Source organism: Chelonoidis abingdonii, chromosome 20 (genome assembly GCF_003597395.2).
Source record: "Chelonoidis abingdonii isolate Lonesome George chromosome 20, CheloAbing_2.0, whole genome shotgun sequence".
Classification (NCBI taxonomy): Eukaryota; Metazoa; Chordata; order Testudines; family Testudinidae; genus Chelonoidis; species Chelonoidis abingdonii.
The window spans coordinates 2914176-2930472 of record NC_133788.1 but is presented as its reverse complement, the minus strand read 5'-3'; the positions used below and the strand labels follow the sequence as shown (position 1 = coordinate 2930472).

The following is a 16297-nucleotide window of genomic DNA, read 5'->3' as shown; positions in this document are numbered from 1 at the left end:
TATGCTGCTGTTCCATGAATCTGGTTCTCTCCTGTGGGGTGGGGGGTATTCCTAAGCTTCTGGGCCCATCCCCATAAGGGTGCCATGTGACTTTGGGCCCTTCCTATGAGGGGAGCAAGGCAGCGGCCAGGGGCCTCTCCAGGGTGGGGTGGTGGAGTGGCCAGAGTGGGAGCCTGTACTCACCCCAAAAGGCTGGGAAGGCTGCATCCAACTGTCATTCCCACTCTCCTCTCTGCGGGCATGTAGGACACAGCCCTTACTCTGCGCTTCATTGAGAGCATCTCTGCAGTCAGCCTGGCCGTCCAGAGGAGCGGGGAATCCCAACCCCACCAGCTTCCTCACAAACAGATGCTGCTTAGCCAGCTGCTGGTGAGTGGGGGCATCCTCAGTCCTGCGGGAGCGGCCTCATGGCCTCATTGTTGCCCTGAGCTGGGGTCACATTGCCCTGGCTCCAGCAGGCTGGGGCACTGGGATAGAACTGGATAACTGTGTCCTTGTGAGTAACTGGGGAATGGGCTGCTCTCAGGAGGTCATCCCCATGCTCTCCAAACCTGCCCTGAGGCTGCTGGCAGGACACAGGGGCTGGCTTGGGGTAGGGGACCCAGCCCCTTGGGTGCAGGGAGGTTTCATCAGCTTTCCCACCCCTGGCATTTCTGGGCATTACGTCAGTCCCCCTGGAGGTGGGTGGGAGGTCCCAGTGTCGCCCCCAGAGATACCATGGCTCCCCCCATGTTCTTGGTCTCTCTGTGTATACTTCAGGAGATCATTAAGGCCGAGCCACGGAGCTCCCTGCTCTCCCCAGTTCGCCAGGAGGCAATGGTGGCCATCGGGCACCTGAGGTGGGTATTGCTCTGCCCCGGCCCTTCCATGTCAGCTGGCACTTTGGCCATCCTTACACAGAGACCAGCATGGGCAAGCCCTGACGTGGGCTGTGCAGAGCAGTGTATGAGGCAGGAGTGTGACCCCCATGACAGCACTAGTGTGGGGAGAGCTGCCCAGCCTTCCTGGAGCCAGGGGTCAGTTCCCAGGGTGGCATGGTCCCCAGAGCTGAAACAGTCCCATCAGCTCAGCCCTGGTGATGCTTTGAGCTCCCTGGGACTCAGACCACTGTAGATTGCTCCTGATCTCCGCAGGAGAGCCCTGCTGGGCACGGAGCACCTGCCTGCTGGCAGAGCAACCCCGAACACCCCAGAGAGCAAGGGGAGAGCCCTGGGGAGAAGGGGCAGGGATGGAGGCACCAGGAGAGCCCCAGGAGGAGGAGGAGGGAGGCAGGGAAGGAAGCAGGGGGAAGGTGTTGGCCTGGAGAGGTCTCTGGGTCTCTCCATGCTCACCGGCAGGGGAATGGCGAGCCTCTAACGCCTCCCACCATGCTCTCTCCTGCCAGTAAAGTGAAGCAGCCACTGAGCTGCGAGAAGAATCAGGAGCTGATGGAGCAGTGTCTTGATAGTGTCTTCTCCCTGCCTCCCCAGGAGCTCACTGAGGACGTGGGGCCCATCCAGGTATATGACAGCCCATCCTCCCTGCCCCTGCCCGGGTACCCCCACAGGCATCATTCCCGCAGGGCTGGGCCTAGGTACCAGCCCCCTCTGCTCTTGCCAGCCCCTTCAGGGCCTCACTCGTCCCTCTGGATTGCAGACTCTTCATGCCAGCACCATGGCCACCCTGGAGGGGCTGATGCAGATGTTACTGGAGGAGGATGAAATGCCAGAACGACTCCAGAGAACCTTCCGGGTGAGTGGGCGCTGGGCAGAGAGGTCTCCTGTCCATGTGTCCAGACTCCTCGATGGCCCCTGTCACCTCAGGGACAAGACCCATCTCCCAGCCTCCTGCCCACCCCGGGGTAAGAGCCTGCCTGGGTATGGCCCTGTGATGTGGGGAGCAGGCGTGAGGAGTCGGGCTGTGGAAGGGGGGTGTTGTGGGTCTGGAGATGCACTAGGGGAGAACGAAGTCCCAGACTCCAGGAAAGTGTGTGTTGGGGGGTCCAGTCCAGTGTTTCAGGGTTCAGGCATCCCCCGGAAGAAGGAGGAGTGATTTCCCATCAGGAGGGCTGTCAGAGCCCCCTGCAAACAGGAGTCACTCCAGGAGTGGATCTGGCCTGAGGCCTTGTGTCACGGAGTCCCCAGGCGATGCTCTGGAACTGCTCCCCACAAAGCCAGGCAGGGCTTTGGGGAGCCTCCTCTCCCTTGGAGCAGACTGTCTGTAGGGCAAGAAACTCACACGGCTTCACCTTCTGGGTCTCTCCTTGGAGCATTCAGCATCCTTTGCCCCTCCCTGCGCTTCCCACAGCGAGCCCACGCAGGCGTGGTCCTGGGACAGCCACAGGGTCCGGCCCCCCCACTTTGCAGTCAGACGTGACTCTTAGCCAGCCAGTAACACAGAGGTTTATTCGATGACAGGAACACGGTCTAAAACAGAGCTTGTAGGTACAGCGAACCGGACCCCTCAGCCAGGTCCATTCTGGGGGGGCCGTGAGCCAGACTCCCCCTGTCTGCCCTCACTCCTTGTCCCCACCCAGCCCCAAACTGAAACCCCCTCCAGCCCCTCCTCTCTGCTCAGCCCCTGTCCCTGGGCCAGGAGGTCACCTGACCTCTTTGTTCTCCCACATCTTTAGCATCCGCTTGCAGAGGGGAAGGGCCTGGCCATTAGTTGCCAGGTGACAGAGGGTCGGCTAAGAACTGAGGCCCCCACACAGTATTCAGAAGGAACATGAACAGTCCTACTTCATCACATCTTGGCCCAACATTGCTGGGCTGCATGTGTCTTGGGGTCTGGGAGGGTCAGGCTCAGCCTTTGCCCAACAGGGGCTCATTTCAGACAGAAGCTAGAGGGGGAAGAACTTCCTTAGAATCATAGAATCCCAGGGTTGGAAGGGACCTCAGGAGGTATCTAGTCCACCCCCCCTGCTTAAATCAAAGCAGGACCAATCCCCAGACAGATTTTTGCCCCAGATCCGTAAGTGGCCCCCTCAAGGATTGAATTTACAGCCCTGAGTTTAGCAGGCCAATGCTCAAACCACTGAGCTGTCCCCCCCTTGTCTGAGCAGAAACACTCCCTGGAGTGCTGCACTCCAGAGGGGAGGGCGGTTGGACTGGCCTCACTTCCCTGGTTTCCGTCCCTTTGAAGACCTGCATCACGGGCGGAGAGGAGCCACGGGCTGTTCATCCAGCCCCTCCCACTTCAGGGGGCTGGGAGCAGAGCACTGCTCTGGGCATGGCCCAGGAGGGGCCATGCGGAGGCCTCTCCAGTTTCCATTCCCCCCTCCCCCCTCTGGGCCCTTCCTCCTCCAGGTGCAGTTGGTGGGGGCTTGCTCATTGCCCTGCTCTGCCCGCAGCTCCTGCAGAGATGGCTGGTGTCAGAGCAGGTGTGGGAGCGTGCACGCGCCATGCGGGTCAGCACCCACCTGCTGAAGGCATATCTCCAGACGGTCACCATCACGGTGAGTACCACCCCACCCACCTGACCCAGTGCCTGCCTGCAGCAGGCTCAGGCACTGCCTCTGCCCCAGGGCATCCCCATGGCTCCCATATGGGGAAGGGCAGAGCGGGATCCCTGGGCCCCGGCAGCCCCGGCACAGCAGAGAGTGGCCTGGGGGCAGCCCCTCAGTACCTCCCTGGCTGTGGATCCCTGCGGGGAAAGGGGCTGCTCTCATGGCAGTCAGGCTGGTCCCTGGGAGCAGGCAGCTGTCGGCAGAGTGAGGTTGCTGCCTGGTGTGGACCAGATCCTAGGCCAAGGCAAGGCGAGAGGCTGGTTGCATCCAGGCCAAGCCCATTTGTTGTTTTCTTTCTTTTCCCAACCAGACACAGATCCCTCCTGGCCAGTTCAGCTCTCTGGCTGGGACGCTGGGCCCCTACACCTGTGACTCACTGGGCAGCATCCGCCAGGGCGCAGGGGATGCCATTGGGTGCCTGCTAGACATACAAGGTAGGGAGGCCTTGGGGCCTGGTCAGAACACAGTGTAGCAGGCATCCTGGGGCAAATAGAGGGCATGACCCAGGGATGCTGTGGGGCATGGCCCAGGGGTGCCATAGGGACAAATAGAGGGCCTGGCCCAGGGGTGGCATGGTGTGAATAGAGGGCATGTCCCAGGGTGGCATGGCGTGACTAGAGAGCATGGCCCAGGGTGGCATGGCATGAATAGAGGGCATGTCCTAGGGTGGCATGGTGTGACTAGAGGGCATGGCCCAGGAATGGCATGGTGTGAATAGAGGGCATGGCCCAGGGGTGCCATAGGGACAAATAGAGGGCATGACCCATGGGTGGCATGGCGTGACTAGAGGGCATGGCTCAGGGGTGGCATAGCGTGAAGAGAGGGCCTGGCCCGGGGTGGCATGGTGTGAATAGACGGCATGGCCCAGGGGTGGCACGGTGGAATAGAGGGCCTGGCCCAGGGTGGTATGGTGTGACTAGAGGGCCTGGCCCAGGAAGGTATGGCGTGACTAGAGGGCATGGCCCAGGGATGGCACGGTGGAATAGAGGGCATGGCCCAGGGGTAGCATGGTGGAATAGAGGGCCTGGCCCAGGGTGGTATGATGTGACTAGAGGTCCTGGCCCAGGGTGGTACAGCGTGAACAGAGGGCCTGGCCCAGGGTGACTAGATGGCATGGCCCAGGGGTGGCACGGCGTGAATAGAGGGCATGGCCCAGGGGTGGCACGGCGTGAATAGAGGGCCTGGCCCAGGGTGGCACGGCGTGAATAGAGGGCCTGGCCCAGGGTGGCATGGTGTGAATAGAGGGCCTGGCCCAGGGTGACTAGATGGCATGGCCCAGGGGTGGCACGGCGTGACTAGAGGGCCTGGCCCAGGGTGACTAGATGGCATGGCCCAGGAGTGGCACAGTGTGACTACAGGGCCTGGCCCAAGGTGGCAAAGTGTGAATAGAAGGCCTGGCCCAGGGTGGCATGGTGTGAACAGAAGGCCTGGGCCAGGGTGGCACGGCATGACTAGAGGGCCTGGCCCAGGGTGGCACGGCATGACTAGAGGGACCATTCAGGGTACGGCATTGCAGATGCCTTGGGATGAATAGACGGCCAGTAAGCTGGGCCCTCAGTCTCAGCAGCTGAGTGCACTAATAATGGCACCCAAGGGGCAGCGGCTCAGGCCCACAGGCCAGGCTAAGCATCTTCCCCTTTTTGATTCCTGCAGTTGCCAAGCAGCCTTGGACCCTGAGGGGCCGTGATAAGCAGTGGGCACTGAGGCGTGCGTGTCAGGAGCTGCAGAGTGCAGATCCTGAGGAGGCGTGGGATGCATCTACCAAACTGGCTAAAGTAAGGACTCCAAGCGCTACTGGGCTGGGCCACCTGGGGAGGGGGCTATTGGGCTGAGCTGCTTGGGGGAGGCCTCAGGGGCTGGGGCAATGAGCTGGTAACTGGGAGGCTCCTTGTCAGTAATCAGGAGGGGTTCATAGGGCCACAGGGGCATGCTGGGTGACAGTGTGGATCTCCCATGGGGAACAGCAAGGGGCAGACCCAGGAACTCCACTACCTGGATGTGGGATGCACCAGCACTGCGCAGACTTCCCACGCCCCTCCCAGCATCCACTGGCTCGGCCTGGATCTCTGGGGCAGGGATTCTCCCCAGAGGGGCCAGGAGCCTGCAGTGGAGCGCAGCCAGGGAGAACCCTGCTCATGGCCAAACTCTCCCTGGGGCCCTGCCTGGCTGAGGAGTGAGCAGCGAGGCGTCAGGCTGACCCCAGGCCGGGGCTGTGCCCTTCTCTCTGCAGATGGTCAGCAGGGCCCTGCCCATGGCGGAGATCCTGCCCTTCACCCAGACCTTGCTGGAGAACCTGGGGGCCGTGAGCCAGGCCTGTGACCGGGCCAGTGTCCTGTGGTTTCACACGCTCCTGACAGACCGCGCCAGTGACCTGAAGGACACAGTAACGCTGGGCTGGCCGTGGGTGTTCGGGGCTGGGTTTGTGGGCAGCAGGACTCCCTGAGACTGTCTGCCAGAGGCTCTGATTGAGAGCTGCAGGGAGGCAGCAGCCCCTTCCCCCTGGCACAGGGTGGGGGGCTGGGTGAGTGCAGGATGATATGTGATGGGGAGGGGCTGGCTGGGGGGCCAGGTGAGAGGAGGGAGATATGTGGTGGGGAGGTTTCTCCCCTGCTGGCAATCCCGAGGAGTGGGTCAGGGTAACCTCTCTGTCACGGCCAGGTCCAGGCCATCCTGAGCATCACCAGCACCTTCCTGCGCTGCATGGAGGACCCTGAGCCGAGAGGGCTCCTGGTCCAGGCAGTCTCCCTGCTGGCTCAGCACCACCAGGAGGCTGTGGTCACCTACCTCCTACAGCGCCCCCTGCCGTTGGATAAGTGAGTGCAGCGCCTGGCCCAGCATGGGTCTCCTAGCGGTGGGGTGAGCCACATCTTCCTGGGAGCAACCCAGGAGATGCCCTTTGCCCCACATCCCTGGTCCAAGGACTGATGTGATTCCACAGCTTAGACAGGATTCCCTGGCTCTTTCCTAGCCAGGTTTACCACACACGCACCCCCCGATCTCTGGGGCAAGGGCGGGGGGAACAGGTGCAGACTGGTCCTAAACACAAGCCAGGTGTGTGCCCACATTTGGCCCAATACTTTTGGGGTACTGCTGAGTCAGCCTCACTTCCTGCTCCACACACATGGCCTCCTGCACTTCAAAGTCACCGGTCCAAGTTCAGACCCCCAAGCTCCCCCAGCCATTGGGGGTGCGGGGCTGCCTGGGGAGTCCCGTCCTTTGTCTGGAAGCCCAGCCTGCAGAAGGAGAGGTCTGAGCCGCTCTGGCCTGGGACTCAGAAGTCATTTCTTAGCTGAGAGTCCCCAGGGCCAGGCCCTGGCTCCCGAGGGAGCATTAGAGGGTCAATAATGCCAGACTGGTTTCTTTAACCTCCTCTTTGAGTTGCTGACACCTTTCACCCCTTAGGGTGGGCGCTGCCCATGAGAAGGGCCGCAGCCGCAGCAAGGTGGTGGCTGGGCCAGGAGCGGAGGCTCCCACTGATGGGTGTCTCTGGGTCTGCTATGCTCTAGGGAGGGCAAGGAGCTCTGGGCAGCTCTGGCTGCTGAGGATTTCTCCCAGGACATCCTAAAGGATTTGCTAGACCAGATCCCCAGGGGGCCAGCAGCAGAAGAAGGGGCTGAGACCCAGGAGGTAGCAGTTGCCAATCCCCTCTCGGTGAGTGCAGGGGGGCTGTGGGTGTGGCAGCTACGGGGAGGGGGCAGCCAGCACCCTACCCTCCACCAGCACTGGGCTGTGGGACAACTACCTGAAGGGGGGTTCCAGAGAAGATGGAGCTAGGCTCGGAGCAGTGGTCCGAAGTTGCAGTGGGGGAGGTCTAGGTTGGATATTAGGAAACTATTTCATTAGGAGGGTGGTGAAGCACTGGAATGGGTTCCCTAGGGAGGTGGTGGAATCTCCTTCCTTAGAGGGTTTTAAGGTCAGGTTTGACAAAGCCCTGGCTGGGATGATTTAGTTGGGGTTGGTCCTGCTTTGAGCAGGGGGTTGGACCCCCTGATATTCTGTGATTCTGTGACACAGTTCATGGGCTGCTGGATCCCATTGCTGGCTGGGCTGGGAGCTGCTAGGTCCTTCCAGGGCAGATTTCATGGAAGGTAGAAGGCCCTGGACTGGCATAAGGCACAGACCCCTCTGGGGCAGGCTCTGCCCCCTCCACTCTCCACAGACCCTTCTGGGGCAAGCTCTGCCCTCCGCAGACCCTGCTGGGGCAGAGAAGGGCCCATGGGCCATGTCAGCCAGGAGAGCGGGGCTGGGTCGGGGGATGCGCCTGTTAACACCATGTGGGCCCATCCCACAGGTGGTCTGTGCCATCGGTGAGGTGGTGATGGGGGCAGCAATTGGGGATGCGCTGGGCTCGCTGCTCCCTGAGCTCTGCTATGCCCTCCTGTACCAGCTCAGCTGCACCCCGGACAGCGACACGCCATTGCCCGCCAGGGCTGGGAGACCCCTGGCCAGTCCAAAGGGAGCTGCACCCCCACCCTCCACCCCCCGCAGGTAACGCCTGGGCAAGGGCACCCCACCCCCATCTCCCTCAGGTAACGTCTGGGGCAAGGGCACCCTACTCCCACCCCCGCAGGTAACGTCTGGGGCAAGGCCACCCCACTGCCACCCCCGCAGGTAACATCTGGGGCAAGGACACCCCACTCTCACCCCCGCAGGTAACGTCTGGGGCAAGACCACCCCACCCCCATCTCCCTCAGGTACAGTCTGGGGCAAGGGCACCCTACTCCCACCCCCGCAGGTAACTTCTGGGCCAAGGGCACCCCACCCCCATCTCCCTCAGGTACAATCTGGGGCAAGGGCACCCTACTCCCACCCCCGCAGGTAACATCTGGGCCAAGGACACCCCACCCCCATCTCTCTCAGGTACAGGCTGGGGCAAGGACACCCTACTCCCAATCCTGCAGGTAACATCTGGGCCAAGGGCACCCCATTCTTACCCCCGCAGGTAACGTCTGGGGCAAGGGCACCCTACTCCCACCCCTGCAGGTAACATCTGGGCCAAGGGCACCCCACCCCCATCTCCTGCAGGTAACATCTGGGCCAAGGGCACCCCATTCTTACCCCTGCAGGTAACGTCTGGGGCAAGGGCACCCCACTCCCACCCCCTGCAGGTAACATCTGGGGCAAGGGCACCCTTCCCTCATCTCCTACAGGTAATGTCTGGGGCAAGGGTACCCTTCCCCCATCTCCCGCAGGTAACATCTGGGGCAAGGGCACCCTTCCCCCATCTCCCACAGGTAACATCTGGGGCAAGGGCACCCCAGCCCCTCAGGTAGAGTTTGGGAAAAGGGCACCCTACTCCCACCCTCCACAGGTAGCGTCTGGGGCAAGGCATCCCAAACCGACCTCAGCCCCCCACCACTCACCAGCAATGCTCAAGGACAAGGCCACCCCAGCCCCCTGCCCGGCCCCCACCACCTGTCATAGGTAATACCTGAGAACAAGGACAACCCTTCCCATTCCCCACCAGCCACCCCTCAGAGGAAACACTCAGAGGCAAGGACACCTCCCAGACCCCCATCCGTCCCATCCTGCAGTCTGGTGCCACCAGCCCCACGGTCTGCTACTGACAGGATCCGTCTGGCCTCTGGCCTCCCGCATCTCTGCTCTGCTCCCCCTCCCCCACTTCAGTTGTGCCCCTTATCCTGGGCAGTGGGGCTGGGCCCTGGGATTCAGGCAGCTGGGTTCTGATCTCAGTCCCTGCCTCATTCTCTGGGCATCCTTGGCCAAGTCCCAGCCCCTCTCTGGGCCTCAGTTTCCCCCTCTGTTCTTGGGGGTTAGTGATACATGGGGGGCACAGGGCTGAGGAGGGCCAGGCATTAGCTGGATCTCGCAGCCCCGTTCACCAGAGCAGCCCTGCTGTCTCCCCAGCCTGACAGTGGCGGCACTCAGAGCAGTGCTCACCAAGGGCCTGCAGGATGTGGCCAGGACCCTGGACAAGGAGCGAGGCTGGCGCCTCCTGGAGGATCCCCGCAGCTTCCCCGAGGGTGTCTCCCTGCTGGCGAGGTGAGGAGTGAGGGGCGATGTGGGGCAGGGGGTACAGTCTGGAGTGGGTGACTGTCAGCCTCCAGCCCTTCCGCTGTCTCTGCAGAGTCCCCAGTGCAAGACCCTGGGCCTTCACTTTCTGGGCTCAGGCCCCTGTGAAGTGAGGCAGCAACGCAGGGCGGCCTCTTCACAGCAAGCCAGTGACTAGTGGCCGGGGATACAGGACTGCGTGGCAAAGCAGAGCTACTCTGGGATCTGTGCTGGCCAGCACCTCCCTCTCTGGTGCCAAGACTCCTGGACTCTGTCTGTCCCTGCCTGGCTAGTAGAGCTCTCCTACCCGAGTCTGCCGCATGGCAGCCCCCCATCTCCCAGCACCGTCCTCCTGTGATCACTGCTCTCTTTGCTGCCAGGCCTTATGGTGGGTCTTCCACTGCATTGCCCAGGCAGTGTCTTTCTGACGGGGACTTTTCCTGAGAGTTCATTCCTCCCAGCCCAGACGGGCTGCAGTCGACAGGCCGTTTATCCAATTCTTGTTGCTCCCCAGTCCAGAGGGGAAGGGAACCCCTTCACACCAGTGGGTAGCAATCCAGAGTGAGAGGGGAAACTGAGTCACAGAAAAATATTCCAAACCTTACTACCTCCTCTACAGTGACTCTGGGGCCCTTGGGCGGAGGAGCTGGTCTGGGCCCACTCACCCCCCAGGGTGCTCAGAGCCTCTCCAGGCAGCTGTTGCTTAGCTCTGCCAGCCCAGACACTGCCCAGACTCTCCCCCGCTGCTCTGTACAGTGTCCTTGCCTCCCCCAGGGCTCTGGTGCAGGTGGGTGAGGCACCGCTGGATAGGATCCTACAGCTCCTGTTCCCATCCCTGAGCTCCCCATGTGAGGACTAGAGAGTCACCGGCATGGCCTTCTACGCCGAGGTGAGACGGGCCCCAGACAGGGTCTCCCCAGGGCACTGCCTGGGCAGGTGGTGGACTGGGCATGGCGGGGGCAGCTGGGCAGGCAGTGGGATGGGCCCAGGGGCTCTGTTCTCCCCCTGATTTTACATAGAGCCCCCTGAGAGCCATCACTCCCGGCACTTCTGCTGCACCCCTCGTTTTCCTGGCCAACAGTGGCACATTGAGGGCACGTTCTGCCCCTCCTTTCAGAGGAGCAGGGCCCGCTGCCCTTCACATGGGGGACAGGATTTTGGGAGGCTGGGCAGAGTCTGAGCAACCCCGCTCCCTTGCACCCCAGGGTCCCTTGCTGCACCTCTGCTTCCTTCCGGCTGGAAGTAGCCCCTGTTCATTGTGCTGGGAATCAGAACCGACACCAGGGCAGGCCCTGCTCTTTCTTTCTTGGGGAGGTGAGAGTCCAGCCCAAAGGAGCTCGCCCTCCAGCCCAGGCTGCCCAGCTCGCCCTCCTCCTCACTGGGTCACAGGCTGCCCAAACGGCTGCCCTGAGCCAGAGCCCCACGGACTGTGGGCAAGGAGGATCCCAGCCCTGGGACTGGCCCATTCAGTGCATTCTGCCCTCCCATCAGGCCAGGCCAGGCCTTGGCAGCGCGCGGGCAGCAGCAGAGGCAGGGTCTGGTCCTGTCCAGCAGGCTCTGGAGAAACTCCCTGGAGAGCCAACCCAGCCACACCCATCCCCTCTCCAACCAGGCTGGGACAGACTGGAGGGCTGGGTCCTGTGCCCACTCTGCCACTGGCCCCTCAGCGAGTCACTGCCCCGCTCGCTGCCTCAGTTTCCCCAGCCGCTAAGGGGACAGCGAGATCCAAGCACCCCCTGCGTGCAGTGTGCTGAGCCCAGGGGAGAGTCACCCCACCCCATGAGAGCTTTGAGAGGCACTGCAGTGCCTGGCAGAGCTGAACCCAGCCTGGAGCCCGAAGGAGCTGGGGCTCTGCTCTCCCAGCCAATGACTCCGTCCCTGGCCATGATCATGGTCCCTTGTCCCTCAGCTCATGAGTCACCCCGTGCTGCAGCAGAGGAAGCTGCTGAAACCCGTCCTGAAGCACCTGGCGGCAGGGGCCAGTGAAGAGCGTGACACCATCCGCCGGCTGGCGGCACGTGGGCTGGGGAACATGGCCCAGGGGGTGCCGCAGAAGGTGGGCAGAGGGCAATATGGCTGGAGGTGGGGCAAGGGGAACAGTGTGGACGGGGGCGGGGCAGGGAGCGAGTCCAGGGGTTTCATTTTTGGTTTACAGCAGCCCCCCTCGCCCTGGGCTCTAACGCTAGAGGCAGTCAGGTCTGGGGGGTGCCACCTCTCCTGCAGCTGGGACAGAGACCTCCAGCCGGCCCCTCCCCATGACATATCACCCTTCACTCACCCAGCCCCCCAGCCGACCCCTCCCGACTGCACCCCCCAATTCACCCAGCCCCCCAGCCGGCCCCTCACCATTACATATCACCCGTCACATACCCAGCCCCCCAGCCGACCCCCTCCCCCTACTGCACCCCAACTTACCCAGCCCCCAGGTGGCCCCTTCCCTATTACATACCACCTTCACTTACCCGGCTCCCCAGCCAACCCTCCCCGACTGCACCCCCAACTCCCCAGCTTCCTAGCCAGCCCCTCCCCATTACATATCACCTTCACTTACCCAGCCCCCAGCGCGCCCCTCTCGATTGCACCCCCCAACTCACCCAGCCCCACGTCAGCCCTCACATTACAATATCACCTTCATTCGACCGGCCCCCAGCCGGCCCCTCCCTGACTGCACCCCATCTCACCAGCCCCCCGCCAGCCCCTCCCATTACATATCACCCTTCAACTCACCTGGCCGCCAGCTGACCCTTCCCCAACTGCACCCCCAACTCACCCCGCCCCCCCTGGCCAGCCCGTCCCCATTACGTATCACCCTTCACTCACCGCCGGCCTCCAGCTGACCCCTCTCAACTGCGCCGCCGCCAAACTTACCTGGCCCCCCCCAGCCAGCCCCTCCCATTACATATCATCCTTCACTCACCTGGCCCCCCAGCCGACCCCTTCTGACTGACCCCAACTCACCCCAGTCCCCCCGAGTCAGGCCTGCCAATGCCGCCCACTCATCCAGCCCCCGCAGCCCAGCCCATCCATATCAATCTTCCATCACCCGCCTCCAGCCAGCCCTCCCTCCCCACTGCACAGCCCCACTCCCCTAGCCCCCCATCCACACTCTGCTCCGCTCACCTGGCCCCTGGGGCACTGGGGTGTGTCTCTGCTTGTGGTCCATGCAGGTGAAGACGCACAGGCAGCTCCTGCTGGAACACTCTGCGCCTGCCTCCTGGGCCTGAAGTCCAGCAGCCCCCAGGTCGTGGGCGAGAGCCATGTGGGCCCCCCTGAACCAAGAACCGGGGCAAGTTGAGCGAGAGTGGACGTGGCCGCCGCCTGTCCCCTGCCCCATGGCTTGCCGCAGGACCCGGGCGCTCACCTCCACACGTGAGTCACCCCCGGGGCAGTGCAGAGTCTCCTGCCTAGCATCCCCAGAGCAGGGCTCAGGGGAACCGGGTCACAGGGATGCCCGGGTTCCCCTGGCCAGCTCCAGCTCTCCAGGGACAGGACCTCGGAGCAGGAGGGAGAATGGGGTGGGTGCTTGCTGCCTCTCCCCTGGGGCTGCCATTGCCCAGCACCTCTCGGGCATGCCACTCACCCTGCCTTCTGCTCCCTGCGGCAGGAAGACGGCACCGTGCGTGCGGCAGCATTTGGCCTGTTCAGAGCCCTGGCCGGCTTGGCCCAGCAGAAGCACCGGCAGCTCTTCACAGGGGAAGTGAGGAGCAGCTGGGCCGCTCTGATGCTCCATGTGCGGGACCCTAGCCCCGAGGCAGCCACGGTGAGATGCAGGGAGAGCTCGCTGCCGGGCCTAATCCTGAGACGCGGGCGCAGAGTCACCAACAGGGACAGAGCCCCCCTGCCAGGCCTGATACTGAGACGTGGGCGCAGACGGACTGAGCCCCCCTGCCGGGCCTGATCCTGAGATGCGGGCGCAGAGTCACCAACAGGGACAGAGCCCCCCTGCTGGACCTGATCCTGAGACGTGGGCGCAGACAGGGACTGAGCCCCCCTGCCGGGCCTGATCCTGAGACACTGCCACAGAGTCACTGACAGGGACAGAGCCCCCCTGCTGGGCCTGATCCTGAGACATGGGCGTAGAGTCACCGACAGGGACAGAGCCCCCTGCCAGGCCTGATCCTGAGACGCGGGCACAGACAGGGACACAGCACCCCTCCCGTGCCTGATCCTGAGATGCGGGCGCAGACAAGGACAGAGTCCCCCTGCCGGATCCTGAGACGTGGGCGCAGGCAGGGACTGAGCCTCATCTCAATCTGCTCGCACTGTTTTGTCAAGGAGGAAGACTGAAAAGCGATGGGCAATCCTGGGCCAAGTGCTGCCCTCAGAGTAACCCCAGTGAGCTGGGGGTCATTGGGAGCAGAACTGAGGGTGCATTGAGGGGGTGTAACCCACTGGCAGAGGCTGGGTGGGGCTTTGGGAGTACATGGGTGTATCCCATTCAAAGGGTGTCACAAATCTGTCCGTGGTGGGGCACTCCCTTTAGGCTACATGGGGGTGCACATGCAGGAGTCCAGTTACTCCACCCATGATGTGCCAGTGCAGGGGCTGGGCCTCTCCAGCCCAGGGCAGCTCCTTAGCCCCTTCTATGCTAGGGCAGGGTGAGTGACCCCCTCACGAGGGGGTTGTGCCGGGGTCACTGTGTTGCAGACCCCCCCTTGTGTACCTGATCCCTGTCCCAGCAGGGTCCCCACTCACCTGTCTGGAATCAGCTGGGCAGTGGATGGGGCCCTCACTCACCACCTCTCTGCTTCCAGGCCTGCTGCGCTGCATTCCAGGCGTGCACCCCATTCCTCGGCCTCACGGGGCTCGAGGGAGCCTTTGACAGTGGGCTCCTGACAGGCGCCTCCGGGGAGAGGCACAGACACTTGATGGGACACGTCTGCAAACAGCTGGTGAGAGAACTGCTGAGGCTGGGCCATTCTGTGACTGCTTAGTCTTCAGAGCGGGGTCGCCCATGGGGGCCCGCCTGAGCCCTTCCTCCCTCCTGCTCATTCCCTTGCCGATGGCCCCAGGAGCAGCTCTGAGAGGCAGGCTCTGGGCACATCCTTGTGCCCAAGGCACCTGTGTCATGGAAGCTCAGGGAGGATTTAGCCTCCCCAGCCCCAGGCAAGGTTTGATCTGATTTCCCCATCCCTCACCTCTCCCCCCATTCCCAGGATCAGGCTGTGGTAGGCGGGTGGGGCTGACCTGGCTCTCGGTCAGGAGGAACTCACGCCATCTCTGTCGCTGGCCCCTCCTAGGCCCACAAGGACCCTGCGCTGCTGGAGAGTCTCGTCACTGAGACCAGCCTGCACCTCCACAGCTGCTGGGAGGAGATCAGGCTGGCAGCAGCCAAGCTGGCAGGTGAGATGGTGCCCACTGACAGGGAACACGGTAGAGTGACCCTGCCCTCGTGGCCAGATTGCAGCTCCGGGGCCAGCCCCATGAGGGTGGTGGTGTGACTCCAGGGAAAGCCGGGAAATGGGCCCAAGACCCCTTTTGAATGCTGTGGGAGGGTCTGCTTTGAACCCCTGGCTCTGAATTGGCCCCTGTGGCTTGGGCCCAGGAAGTGCCATGTTGTGCTTCTGGTCCAGACAGGGCCAGAATCTCATGAGAACAGCCATTCTCGTGGGACCCGGGACCAAAGCCTGGGTGCAAGGTGTCAGGAATCCGCCCTGCCTTGCAGCACCCTGGGACAACATGCTCCTCTTGTGCCTCTAGGGATCCTTGCAGAGAACATGGAGGCCCAGCATGTCCAGCAGCTGGATCTGGGAAAGCTGCTGTGCTGTAAGTTTCCCAGGCCACCCCCAGCCAGCTCCTGCCCCAGGAGCCACCCACTAGGGCCCATGCAGCTGGCACAGAGCAGAAGGGGCAAACACCATGAGAACTGCTGATGCCGAGGGCCATGCTCTGCTCTTGCTTGCAGCAGAGTGAATGGGGAGCAATGCCACTGGGTTAAGGGGACAGCTGTCAGGTGAGCGTGGCTGGAAGCACACGGGCTGGACAGTGGGAGCCAAACACCCCCTCCCAGTGGGACAGCGGGTCCAGCCTCAGCAAGTGACGCCCCCAGGACTGAGGGAAATGCACCTGGTGCTGTCAGTGCCTGGTCCGCATGCTGGGGGCTCAGCCCATGGTCATTGTAGGACTTGGCCAGTGTGGTCCTTGCCCCAGGGATCTCTGTTCCGGCACAGGTATCTCATCCCAAAGGGGCCTCTCTTCCTCCCCCCAGCTCTCCGAGCACTGCATGGTGACCCCAGCACTGCTGTTGAGATTGCTGCCGCAGAAGCCATCAGCACCATCAGCCAGAAGCAGCGGGGGACCCTGCAGGAGCCAGGTCCCAGCCACACAGCCCCCAGAGGCCAAGGGAGGCTGCTGTTTGTGAGGAAGCTCTTCAGGCGGAAGGGGAAGGGAAGACCCCCGGCAGGGCCCCTCGACAGTGCAGAGTCAGAGAGCATCTCCAGCAGCTGATGTTGGAAGGAGATGGGTGCTGCTGTCAGAGCAGAGGATCGGGGCCTTTGGAGCCACGTTCCCCTCCCTCAAGGGGCTCTGGACATTGATGTGTATATGTGTGTATATATTCTGTGCTTTTCCAGCTGTGATCTGGGCTTTGCTATCTCAGAGTCTGAGTCCAGGGCCCCCGTCAGTCCCAGCCCTGAGTCGGCAGGAGCTGGGAGCACGGGCAGCTCCCAGACTGGGCTGCTGAAGGTGCAGGGGCCATAAATACGGGAACCATGGGGAACGCCCCCCGACACAATTGGATGCCCGTGGGGTGAGAGGGCGGCCAGGTGAGTCGCAGACCGGCCTGTGCCAGGAGAGCCG

General features: G+C 62.8%; 2 protein-coding genes across 2 annotated transcripts; both read left to right on the top strand.

The window, feature by feature from the left end:
• Positions 1-5729: 5729 nt before the first annotated feature.
• On the top strand, positions 5730-11525 carry LOC116830285 (maestro heat-like repeat-containing protein family member 2A). Its single transcript, XM_032789703.2, has 6 exons — positions 5730-5870; positions 6146-6300; positions 6994-7138; positions 9356-9490; positions 10274-10388; positions 11409-11525. Exons 1-5 carry the CDS (start codon positions 5739-5741, stop codon positions 10292-10294), a joined length of 588 nt encoding a protein of 195 aa, XP_032645594.2. The 5' UTR covers positions 5730-5738; the 3' UTR covers positions 10295-10388; positions 11409-11525.
• LOC116830286 (maestro heat-like repeat-containing protein family member 2A) lies at positions 10371-16033 on the top strand. Its single transcript, XM_032789704.2, has 7 exons — positions 10371-10388; positions 11409-11555; positions 13104-13259; positions 14254-14391; positions 14740-14842; positions 15200-15265; positions 15708-16033. Exons 1-7 carry the CDS (start codon positions 10371-10373, stop codon positions 15944-15946), a joined length of 867 nt encoding a protein of 288 aa, XP_032645595.1. The 3' UTR covers positions 15947-16033.
• Positions 16034-16297: the final 264 nt, after the last annotated feature.